This window comes from Salvelinus sp. IW2-2015, linkage group LG19 (assembly GCF_002910315.2).
Source record: "Salvelinus sp. IW2-2015 linkage group LG19, ASM291031v2, whole genome shotgun sequence".
NCBI lineage: Eukaryota > Metazoa > Chordata > Actinopteri > Salmoniformes > Salmonidae > Salvelinus > Salvelinus sp. IW2-2015.
The window spans coordinates 12,465,287-12,478,386 of NC_036859.1; the positions used below are offsets into that span (position 1 = coordinate 12,465,287).

The 13,100-nt window shown below is 37.7% G+C and overlaps 1 protein-coding gene across 1 annotated transcript in view; it reads left to right on the plus strand.

Moving 5' to 3' along the window:
* pth1r (parathyroid hormone 1 receptor) overlaps positions 1-13,100 on the plus strand; it is a 99,925-nt gene that overhangs the window by 79,642 nt on the left and 7,183 nt on the right. The window contains exons 11-12 of the mRNA XM_024009265.2: positions 10,923-11,064; positions 11,474-11,515. Of these exons, the coding sequence (XP_023865033.1) occupies positions 10,923-11,064; positions 11,474-11,515 (184 nt within the window). The remainder of the gene's footprint in view (positions 1-10,922; positions 11,065-11,473; positions 11,516-13,100) is intronic.

A 13,100-nucleotide genomic window follows, 5' to 3' on the forward strand; every position in this document is an offset into this window, starting at 1 on the left:
TATTATCATACCTCATGAAGCTGGTTGAGAGAGTGCAAAGCTGTCATCAAGGCAAGGGTGGCTACTTTGAAAAATCTAAAACATATTCGGATTTGTTGAAAACGTTTTTGGTTACTACATGATTCCAATATGTGTTATTTCATAGTTTTGATGTCTTCGCTTTATTCTACAATGTAGAAAATAGTAAAAATAAAGAAAAAACCCTTGAATGAGTAGGTGTGTCCAAAGTTTTGACTGGTACTGTACATCAAAGTATCCTGGTAGAGGATTAGGACCAGTATTGGAGGTATACGCCTTATCAATTAATAAGCCTAATGGAACCGATCAGAATGTTTAGCTTAAAATGTTGATGAACTCTTAGTTCTTCACGTTTTAAGCACAGCAATATGCACACGGCGGTAGGCCTACTTTCAAATGTTCCAAAATGCAATTTGCGGGAAAATTGCACTCTGTCCTGGACAGAGATGGACATTTAGAAAGAGGGAGATATAATGATGCAACAACTATTATGGGTTGCTCATATGACAAGGATAATATCTTTGGCTGCCAGACAATGAAAGAAAGTTGATTTGAAAAACAATAGACAGGAGAGCGGAAATGAGAAGTCTTTATAAAATAAGTTGCCTCCACGTTTCTATGGTGAGATTTTGGCTTAGGTTACTTTGAAGCAGGGTAAGTCATGCCTCATAATATGAAGTAAACATCAGGTTTCATACAATAACGAACCAGAAAAAATATAGTGATGCTAATGATAGGCTTAAACATCTTCGGGTGGGCCGTTTGAGGGGAAAATGGCTAAATTTGAGTTATACCCACTTCTCAGGACCACTACACCACTGAGTAGGACAGACAGAGGCATAGAGGTTGGAATCTCTTGGGGCATACACAGCTAACTACCAGGAATTCCCTGTTGTTTAATTCCTGTATATTTTATCAACCTCTCCAGGTTTGGGACAATGCACAGTATTAATTGGATTAGAATAAATCTTTCATTGTACAAACCGTTGGCTTGGACTAGAAGTTTTCATCATGGAGAAGGCTTAAATGTTGGTTTACTCCCTGCAAAGTGAATACACATTTGTCAGTGTACACCACTAGCCTTAGTGTTTCTGTATGTCACACAAGCAAGCAGTATATAACAGTGCAAAGCAAGAGTGGATTCTAAAGATTCAAAATGTATGGCTTCAGGTCACTACAAGACAAGGAGAACTTGTGCTTGTGACGCATGAAATAGCCTATTGTATTTAGTAAATTCAGGTATAATTAATGTATATTGTCTGTTGTGTTTCCTTTAGATTGGCTGTAAATTAGCAGTGACCCTGTTCCTGTATATCCTGGCACCACAATACTACGGATCCTAGTAGAGGGCTCTGTACCTCCACAGCCTCATCCTTCATGACCTTCTTCTCAGACAGGAAGTCAACCTCTGGGGATTCACTTTAGATTGGGATGCCAAAGAGAGAACCAGGTCATGTGAAATGGTTACATGAACAATTTTCACGAGATCACTGCTACTATGAATCAATAAGCTAATGAACCCTTTAAAAAACAAATAGGAGTTGAAGTCGAGTGTACATACACGTTAGCCAATATATTTAAACTCAGTTTTTCACAATTCCTGAGCATTTACACCTAGTAAAAATTCCCTGTCGTTAGGTCAGTTAGGATCAACACTTTATTTTAATATAGTGAAATGTCAGAATAATAAGTAGTAAGAGAATGAATTTATTTCAGCTTTTATTTCTTTCATCACGTTCCCAGTGGGTCAGAAAGTATACAGTACACTCAATTAGTATTTGTTAGCATTGCCTTTAAATGTTAACTTTGGTCAAACGTTTCGGGTAGCCTTCCACAAACTTCCCACACATAATTTGGGGGGAGATTCTTGGCCCATTCGTCCTGACAGAGCTGGTGTAACGGAGTCAGGTTTGTAAGGCCCCCTGCTCGCACACGACCTTTTCAGTTCTGCCCAACATTTTCTATAGAATTGAGGTCAGGGCTTTGTAATGACCACTCCAATACTTGACTTTGTTGTACTTAGAAGCCACAAGCAAGTTTCCCACTTATGAAGGTATGCTTGGGGTCATTGTCCATATTGGAAAGACCCATTTGCGACCAAGCTTTAACTTCCTGACTGATGTCTGATGGTATGCTCTCAATATATTCACATCATTTTTCCGCCTCATGATGCCCTCTAATTTGTGAAGATGCACCAGTCCCTCCTGCAGCAAAGCACCCCACATGATGCTACCACCCCGTCCTTCCACGGTTGGATGGTGTTCTTCGGCTTGCAAGCCTCCCCATTTTTCTCCAAACATAACGATGGTCATTATGGCCAAACGGTTATTTTTGTTTCACACAGACCAAGAGGAACATTTCTCCAAAAATATGATCTTGTCCCCATGTGCAAACTGCATCTGGCTTTTTATGTTGGTTTTGGAGCAGTGGCTTCTTTCTTGCTGAGCGGCCATTCAGGGTTATGTGATATAGGGACTCGTTCACTGTGGATAAGATACTTTGGTACCCGATTTCCTCCAGCATCTTCACAAGGTCCTATGCTGTTGTCTGGGATTGTTTTGCACTTTCTCGCACCAAAGTATTTCCATCTCTAGTAGACAGAACGGCGTCTCCTTCCTGACGAGTATGACGGCTGCGTGGTCCCATGGTGTTTATACTTACGTACATTGTTTGTACAGATGAACGTGTACCTTCAGGGTGTTGGAAATTGCTCCCAAGGATGAACCAGACTTGTGGAGGTCTACAGTTTTTTCTGGAGTCTTGCTGATTTGTTTTGATTTTCCCATGATGTCAAGCAAAGAGGCACTGAGTTTGAAGGTAGGTCTTGAAATACATCCACAGGTGCAGCTCCAATTGCTCAAATTATGTCAATTAGCCTATCAGAAGCTTCTAAAGCCATGACATAATTTTCTGGAATCTCCAAGCTGTTTAAGGCACAGTCAACTTAGTGTATGTAAAACTTTTGATCCACTGGAATTGTGATACAGTGAAATAATCTGTCTGTAAACAATTGTTGGAAAAAATTACTTGTGTCATGCACAAAGTAGATGTCCTATCCAACTGCCAAAACTATAGTTTGTTAACAATAAATTTGCGGAGTGTTGAAAAACGAGTTTTAACAAGAATTATTAACTATTCATGTTTTCACACATACGGTGTGAATACTGTTATACACAGAACCCAAGAATAGTTCAGAGAGCTAGGCTGTACGGCTCCTGCATTGTACACACTGTGCTGACGGTCATGTAAGCACAGCGCATACAATGTGGATGCTGTGTCCCCCAATTGGCCTCGCTTTATTAACAGTATATTACAAGCTAATTTTGACTTGAACCCACTATAATAATTGGAAGAAAATTGCTGTATTTTGTGTTTAATCATTATTTGTGTGATTTATAGATCATTATAATCTGTTTTGCAGGGTCTCAGCTGTTAAGTTTTTGAGATCTATCTTGATGTTCGTTGTTGATTTTCAGGGGTCCCAGCTATGTTTGTGACAGTGTGGGCAAGTGTAAGAGCCACCTTGCAGACACAGAGTAAGTATTGCGCTGTAATCCCAATTTGTCATCATTGATGTTGGCTCCGAACACACAGTACTGTGCATTGCCAGAATCTTTCATGGAATGTGAGACAGAACCTTAGAAACGTGTTCAAGAACCCCTTAGGTTCATAGAAATGTTTAAAGGCAGAGTGTACGTCTTCAATTTAATCGAAATCCACATTGCCAGTATTTACACGGTTTAACTATTTCCACATGGTTTTATAAAATCACAGAATTACTTGATACTGTAGAAACATGCTACTACTAGCCTATCGCGTTGACTCCACCCTAAGGTAGATTCTGACCATTTTCAGAATAAGAATTGTGTGCGCGCAGGCAGTAGCTTGTACACAAGAACCATGCGTAAAACATTGCTATGGCAGGCTGGATTGAATTCCAGCCAAGACTTTAGAGCCTAGGACCAGTCTGTAAGGGTTGCCAACTTCCCCATGTGTTGTTGTTACACTAGGATATACCGAAATAGATTAGTTCCTGAAAGCGATTAGTTACACAATCATGCGTATCATATTCGTTTTTCATAAATTCCTGTTATCACTTACAGGTGCTGGGACCTAATGTGCAGGCAATCTGAAGTGGATTGTACAAGTGCCCATTCTAACAGCAATAGTGGTAAGTAAACATGTCAATTGAAAATGTTAATTGGCATAATGGCATTTTACATTTTCAATTGACACGTTTAATTATCACAATTACTGACCACTATTACCACTATCTGCTTTCTGAGAGAGTTAGTAGTTGAGAATATTGGGCTTTGGTGTGCTACATTGTGTCATTGTCTTTTATCAAAGGTGAATTTTATGCTGTTCTTGAATAAATCCGAGTTCTGGCCACTAAACTTCGAGAGACAAATGCTGGCAGATGTGACACAAGACAGCAGTACAGGTAAGAAGTCATACTCTGACTGTTCCTTCCCTGACTGCTTTATCATGACATGTATGCCCAAGCCCAGCTCAGTTAATCCCTACCATTGTGTCGCTGAGTTGTCATAATGCTTCAGCAAATGTACATTATCCCAGGGGCGTTGGTAGACACAATATAAGTAACCTAATGTACAGTGCATTCGGAAAGTATTCAGTATTTTTCCACATTTTGTTACATTACAGCCTTCTTTCAAAATGTATACAATCATTTTTTCCCTCATCAACCTACACACAATACCCATAATGACGACCTGAAAACAGGTTTCTCTAAGTTTTTGCAAATGTATTAAAAATATAAAACATATCTTATTTACATAAGAATTCAGACCGAAATGTAGCTCTAGGGGAATCCTGTTTCCATTGATCATCCTTGAGATGTTTCTACAACTTGATTGGAGCCACCTGTAGTAAATTCTATTGATTTGACATGATTTGGAAAGGCACATACCTGTCTATATAAGGTCCCACAGTTGTCAGAGCAAAAACCAAGCCATGAGGTTGAAGTAATTGTCCGTAGAGCTCCGAGATAGGATTGTGTCAAAGCACAGATCTGGGAAGGGAACCAAAAAATGTCTTGGCTGTGGCTGTGAGAAATTTATGATAAAAAGATTGTGGGAGCTGTTTTGTTAGACTTCAGTGCGGCTGACATTATCAATCATAGTCTGCTTATGGGCTTTACACCCCCTGCTATATTGTGGATAAAGAGTTACCTATCTAACAGAACACAGAGGGTGTTATTTAATGGAAGCCTATCAACATAATGCAGGTAGAATCAGGAATTCCCCAGGGCAGCTGTCTAGCCCCTTATTTTTTTTAAATCTTTACTAATGACATGCCACTGGATTTGAGTAAAGCCAGTGTGTCTATGTATACGGATGACTCAACACTATACACATCAGCTACTACAGCGACTGAAATGGCTGCAACGCTTAACAAAGAACTGCAGTTAGTTTCAGAATGGGTGGCAAGGAATAAGTTAGTCCTAAATATTTCAAAAACTTAAAGCACTGTATTTGGGACAAATCATTCACTAACCCTAAGCCTCAACTAAATCTTGTAATAAATAATGTGGAAATTGAGCAAGTCGAGGTGACTAAACTGGCATGACCCTGGATTGTAAACTTTCAAAATATGTTGATACAACAGTAGCTAAAATGGGAGAAGTCTGTCCATAATAAAGTGCTGCTCTGCCTTTTTAACAACACTATCAACAAGGCAGGTCCTATAGGCCCTAGTTTTGTCAAACCTGGACTACTGTTCAGTCGTGTGGTAAGGTGCCACGAAGAGGTACTTAGGAAAATTACAATTGGCTCAGAACAGGGCAGCACTGCTGGCCCTTAAATGTACACGGAGAGCTAACATTTAATAATATACATGTAAATCTCTCATGACTCAAATTGGAGGAGAGATTTACTTCATCACTACTTGTTTTTGTAAGAAGTTTTGACATTATGAATGGACCAAGATGTCTGGTTAAACTACGAGTACACAGCTCGGACACCCATGCATACCCCACAAGACATGCCACCAAAGGTCTCTTCACAATCCCAAGTCAAGAACAGACTATGGGAGGTGCACAGTACTACATAGAGCCATGGCTACATGGAACTCTATTCACATCAGGTAACTAATGCAAGCAGTGGAATCAGTTTTTTTTTAACTGAAAAAAACACTTTATGGAACAGCAGGAACTGTGAAGAGACACACAGGCACACACAAATACACATGATAAGACACACACTCACACACACGCTTACTACACATGGATTTTGTATTGTAGATATGTGATAGAGTCACTGCCTGAGGGAACACACTTAATGTGTTGTGAAAAGTGTTATGAAGTGTAATGTCATGTAATATTTTAAATTGTATATAACTGCCTTGATGTTGCTGGACTATAGGAAGAGTAGCTGCTGCCTTGGCAGCATCTAATGGGGATCCTTAATAAATACAAATACAAATYTACTGTAAGGTAGCCTACAGATGTATTCTGTGTTATCTCCAGCATGCTGATAGAAGTATTTAATCTTTATCACACCAAAACATGCCACCAACCGCTGGGCYCAAACTGGTTAAYTCAACGTTGTTTCAGCGTAATTTGTCAACGTATTGTGAKATGAAATTTACGYGGAAAATACATTGGYTTTGCAAAAAGTCYTCAATGTTGTTTTGAAGGTGACATTTCAKCCACAGGATTATGTCATCATGGTTACCATTTTTCAAGCTAGACAAACCGTATGTTGAATTTATACATTTGAAACAACTTCAGATTTTTACTGGAGAGTTGKTCTATCTACAGCTATCCCTTTGGTCTCCCARCCAGGATTTTAACAAACTTAAAGATGGAAATGATTATTGAGAGATCATTTAATAACTAAATAGGTTCATTGTTGCTATCAAAGTCATTCCAACGGGCATGTTTAATAGAGCACATTAATGAAACTATTTCTATTTAACCCAGGGTTCAACTAAAAATAGAGCATAAATATAGTCCTAGGGCTGGTGTTAAGGCGACACTAGTGTCAAACGCACACTTTGGCAATTTCAACTTGTAAAAGCCAGAACTCTGCTATTTACAAACCTGGTGCCAGGGTTGGTAATTTACCTGTCTTATATCAGCTTGCTTGCGCTGAGGTGAGAGGGGTGGAAATATTTMAGATGTGTGTCCTTAAAAATMTGCCAATTTCAAGCAGCGCTACTAGTGATATTTAAGACTCACTAAAAACTTGTCGGTAATGCGATTGGTTATGGCATCGATTTTGCCAGTGGAGGCGKACATCTTAATCAGTAGCCTATAGCCAATGTTTTATTAAAATATCATAAACATCAGAACAGTCAACTGACATTCCCATTTTATTATTTATATTGGACATCATTTTTGTCCATGCAGCTTCTGTGAAAAGTTTGGACTCATTAGGCCTATGTTCGATGCKCATTGAATGAAAGGTGTCAGTGACTGTAGGAAGTCTTTTTAGGAAGATGACGTTATTGCAATAGACTGCTTATTGTTTTTCGTTTATCATTTTGTTTTAAAAAAGCACCTTGCACTTTCATCTGTTTTCAACTGTCAACTCGCAGGAATTCTGATCGCTGTCCTTGGTGCTGAATCCGCTTGTATCCTAGACTATTTTCCGGTTTGTTTGTTTACCTTTGACGTGGCCAAGTCACTAACGGGCCATATGAACGGCGATGGGAGGCTAATCTTATTCCAACGTTTGGGCAATGTCCAATTGTCTATGGCTCGAACATGCAGTGCATTTTCAAAATGTGAATGCAATGTGTGTAGATGAATATTTGCATGTTGAAACCAATAAAAACGTGATTGTCTACATGTTTGTTATAACTAGGCCTATTGTAGGGTTACTGTATACTATTTAATGAACTATCTAGGACATCAATTCCGCCTGCCGAAAAGCCCTTAGGCCTACGTGTGCACACATTGCCTTATGCTCATGGAACGAGAGATGTGATTTATTATATCATGCTTCTGACCCGATCCTATTTAGAAATATTGTTGTTGTTTAAAAAAACGGATTAATTGTTTTTTGTTTAATTTGATTAAAGACCAAACTAATTAGAAAGATTAACGGTCCATGTGTTTATGTTAAGAACTCAAAGGCAATGCAATTGTCTATTTCTGGAGAAATGCAAATATGATTTGTAAGATGGTTCCATGGTATTTATATAACATTACATTTGGGAGCAGTATACTGGTGAGTGGACATTCCCACTTTCTCTTTATATTGGATCTTTGTCCAGCTCCTGTGAAAAGTTTGCATGTGCGTAAAACCATCCATATTCTAAGTTGCCTTGTTTGTTGTATATGCCCAATATAAGCAATTATGGTGCCTGTAACTGTATTTAGACATAGCCTATTTAAGACAGGTTGTTGTTTCATTATTATTAGGATTTGATTATAATTATACACTGTATTTTTAGGCCTTATCAATAGCTTAGTGAATTTAATTTTGCTTATTAACTACGTTTGGCATGTCCAGACTGCAATRTACAGTAGGCCTAGCCAATATATCAGTGTGAATGCTATAGTCTATGTTTAACAACGTATTCCCATATTGATAATGCAATTAGAAAAATGTGGACTGCAAACATGTTCAACATATTTAGCAAATATGAGGCAGGCTATTTAACAAACTAGGCTATAGCAGACTAATATTCTAATTGGAGTTAATGACGACACAATACATAAAAGACCGTAAATACACAAGTACACAAGCATCCGCATATTAAGCCATGGACCACGTTCTGATTGGCTAGTGAGGTGTTAAGCCCCGACACAGCCACAACTTGTTTATTCATCAAATCCCAGCTCTTTCGCGCCACCGCCAGCTACTGCACCCATAATTCCTGTTGTGAAATTAGCTAAAATATTTCTGACACACTCCTGAAGCTAGAGCGCTACTGCCAGCGCTAAGATTCATCATTGCGTTAGGTTTGTTAAAATAGAGCCCCTAGGGTTTCAAGCTTTGGTTGATTTCAAATGTAATATACAAGTTTATAATGAATATGTTGGATTCACATCTCCATCTCAACCAAAAGTCAAAGATAAAGAATAGGACTACAGTAAATCAAATCAAACTTTATTTAAAGTGCATTTTAAGTTCTTTGATTTGATTTAGTCCTATTCTTTAACTTTGATCTTTGGTTGAGATGGAGAAGTGAATCCAACATATCAATTATTAATTTGAAGACYAACTGGATATTGAATTGTGTTTGGTTGTCAACGCAACCAAATATAAACATTTGAAGYAAATGTACTGTGTCCTCTGCTTTGATAGTTCCATCTGTGCCACTTACTTAGTCTGGCTTTAATTCCAGTTTGTCTACAAATGTAAAATATGTCAGATTTACGTCTCCATCTCAACCAAATATCAAAATTAATGAATTGGACTAAATAATATAAAATCAAACTTTAAATGCACTTTAAATCAAGTTTAATTTGATTTCGTCATATACTTTACCTTAGATTTTTGGTTGATAGAGATGTATGGGGTCAATTTCACGCCATATGTATTGAATTCAAYATAAAATAAATCGTGAACATGAAAATAAAGATGAGAATGTAAACATATTTTTGAGGACGGGTGAAATAATGGATGTTGAAATCAAAAACCAAACAATTGAAAGCGTAGGCAAAATCTATTCAATAGGATTGGTTGCGGGGACAGTTTAACTGAAAATGATTTTTGCATTCGTTATTCAAATATTTTTTAATAATTTGTCCCAAAGTTTTTTGCTCTCGCTTTAAAATGATTTGCTTACAAGTTTTGGGGTTTTGCTTTTGATGTCTTTTATTTACAATTCTGTACATTTTGCTTTCAATTGTTTGGTTTTTGATTTCAACATCCATTATTTCACCCGTCCTCGAAAATATGTAATATATATTTAAATATATATTTATTTTTCATGTTCACAATTTATTTTATTTTGAATTCAAAACATATGCCGTGAAATTGACCCCATAGAGATATAAATAGCCTATTAACATGTCAACAACTTTAAAAAATGATATGTTGTATTCACGTCACCAACTAAACCAAAAATAAAAGTTAAAGAACACGATTAAGTCAGTGGCTCAGATGAAACTAGCCAATCATTTAGATGCATCTCTTTTAAATGTTGCTATTTGGTTGAGTTGTCAACCAAACACAGTTCAATACTACTTTTGTAATACTGTTAAAAGTTATCTTAGAAACTAATTTAACACTATTTATTAAATTTTAAAATGAGTAACACATCAATGGCCACATGTTGAGGTTACTGTAACTATATAAGTCTTCTTATGTAATCATAGAAAGTGTGTATGTTAAAGATAGCATGCAACGGTTGCAGGTCTGTGGAGATATTCACAATTGCGATAATAATCTGTGCAGAATCTCGAACAGCATTGATCACTTGCACTGTACTTTTAATGTTATCTCAGCTGCAATCCAGGTCATTTGGTTGTGCTATTAGAGGAAGCACATTGATTAATTAAGTTGTATAAATACAACATATCTGAACTGTGTTGTGCTTTTAAATGGTTGAAAGCTCAGTGATAAAATATTTAGATGACAACTAAACCAAACATCTTACATAGTTTTTCCATTGGAATTTGGTTATGCATTTAGATGGTTGAAAACATAGTGATAACATGATAATTCAACAAACTGCTGGATGTCTTTTTGAGTGGGTGAATAAAGGTTGACATCTCATTGATCAACGTCTCAACAAAATATTACCCAAATATCCACTTTGAAATGTCGTAGTGTGCCAAGTGGAGCAGTCATGTCACTAATAAGGTATGTAAGAAAATGAATAATACAGTGAATGTCTATTATAATATAACATTTTATCTCCCCATGACAACTGTCACACACAGAAAATGTAAAATGAATCACTGCTATTATTCATTCCCTCCACAGGAAACTGTTGAAGTCTACTTTGGTCCTGATGCCACTGTTTGGCGTTCACTACATAGTGTTCATGGCCATGCCTTATACTGAGGTAACTGGAGTCCCCTGGCAGATACAGATGCACTACGAGATGCTCTTCAATTCATTCCAGGTACTGACTGGTCTTGTACAGCATGGATGAATGAACGAACAACCCAATAATGTTATACTGCATGTGGGTTTAGTCACAGGCAGCCAGCAATGGACCTGAAATGATGAGCTGCTACAGTACTGTAAAAAGGAGATATATCAATCGGCCAAAGTCCACTATGGGGCACTGCATATGCTGTAGTGGTGTGCTACACATAATTAAGTATTGAGTTGTGATTAAACCTTTATGAGGAAAATTAGAGAGAGCTGCACAGCTCAGTGTTTTCAGAGTAAGCAGCTGGTGTCAATGACTTGYATAGTCACTTTAGATTGCATGACATTCTTCTAAAGTGCTCTGGATAGATGCTCAGGTCAACCTGTGTACTTTGAGTCATACGCAAACTTGTAATAATGGTTTATCTTCTTTTCAGGGATTCTTTGTGGCAATTATATATTGTTTCTGCAATGGGGAGGTAAGGACAACGTTGAACAATTTTATTAAGATTTATCTGTGAAAATGTCTGTAAGGAAATCCTAATAGATTATAGTATATTATTTAAGACACTATGTAATCCTGATCTATAATATTATGCTCATGATTAATTGCAGTCACAGCATGCACACAGTATGCACACAAAAAAACTCAGACTCAATTATTGTATGCAGGGATGTGCACAGACCTTTCAGGGGGCAGGTTCTCAAAATGAAAAAAGGTCTATTTATTTATATATGCAACACACTTACTCATCCCACATTGTAAGCAAGTTAGTTACAGTGCCTCTTGAAGGCATGATTGACATTGGGAATAGAGGGCGATCAGCTGATTATTGATGTAAATCTGCTAAAAAAAAAATATTTATATCTTCAATGCTCTTAAATAATAACTTCATAATATAGCCTAATGTTCATTGTTATTTTAGTATATGGTGGTTAACTAGAGTCTAGACTACCTGTGTTCAGTGCATCATTTGTTATTGGGAGGAACAAAAAGTGAGCGAGAGGGGGGTCACCTAGSGAGCTCTGAGGTACCGGAACGCATAAAAAAATGACATTGCGGCTATAATAAAGCATTGCATGCATATCATCACATTTGCGTAGTGGCATAGAGAAGTAGCCTAGAGTAGAGGTGCACACAGAAATTGCACATATGGGGAACATTTTTAGTAGCCTAGGGTCAGAAAACAGTTTGTGCCTTTTTATAAACGCATTTTCTGCAATTCTACATCATTTTACATGACTGGAGACTTTATCAGAATTATGTTTAATACTGTACAAATTATCAAAATGGCAAGCTACTTTGACAGTGACTGAGAGGCCTAGGTGTGTGGAGACACGCATATGGTACAATATGYGGAGGAAATTAGAGTCTTAAAAAAGCTTTCCAGTTTCACTGACTCACCCAATGACGTCTCTTGTTAACAATGTTCACTCAATAGGCCCATTTGGAAGTTGAAAGATTACTCTTCTCTTTTCAGCAGGAGCCATRTGCTTTCAAACCTGTGTTTTCCCACGACTTGTATTTGAAATATTGTGAAAGGCCTGTTTTGACTGCATGCTGTTCACTGACAGATTTGCCGTGTGTTCCTGACTGCCTTGTTATTGGGCTACACACAATCCACAACTAGGCAATTTTTTAAAATAAGCTATTGATCCTCTMTGGCTAAATTATAGGCCTACTCATGGTGTAGTGGGCTATTCTGAATTATTTCATACATTTCTGAACAGACAGCAGTAATTCTATAACTGGCTAAATTATTTCAATTTATTGGGGGTGCTGCAACACCTCCAGCACCCTTCCTGTGGCTATGYTTCTATAAGGAAATACATTATGAAGGGCTGCTGCCAACCTGACAGGTATTGATGATGATGTAAATCAAGTGTTATCAAGGGTTAATCAAATGGTATGCTGTACTGTTTATATTTAAACTAGGTAGCTTGCTACACACACACTCAACCGGTGACCTGCATCACGAGCCATGCATGTTTGGATACCAGGCGCACATGAGCTCCGTACAGGCCAGACCAATGGGTGGGGGGTGCCGAACTTTACGACYTCTT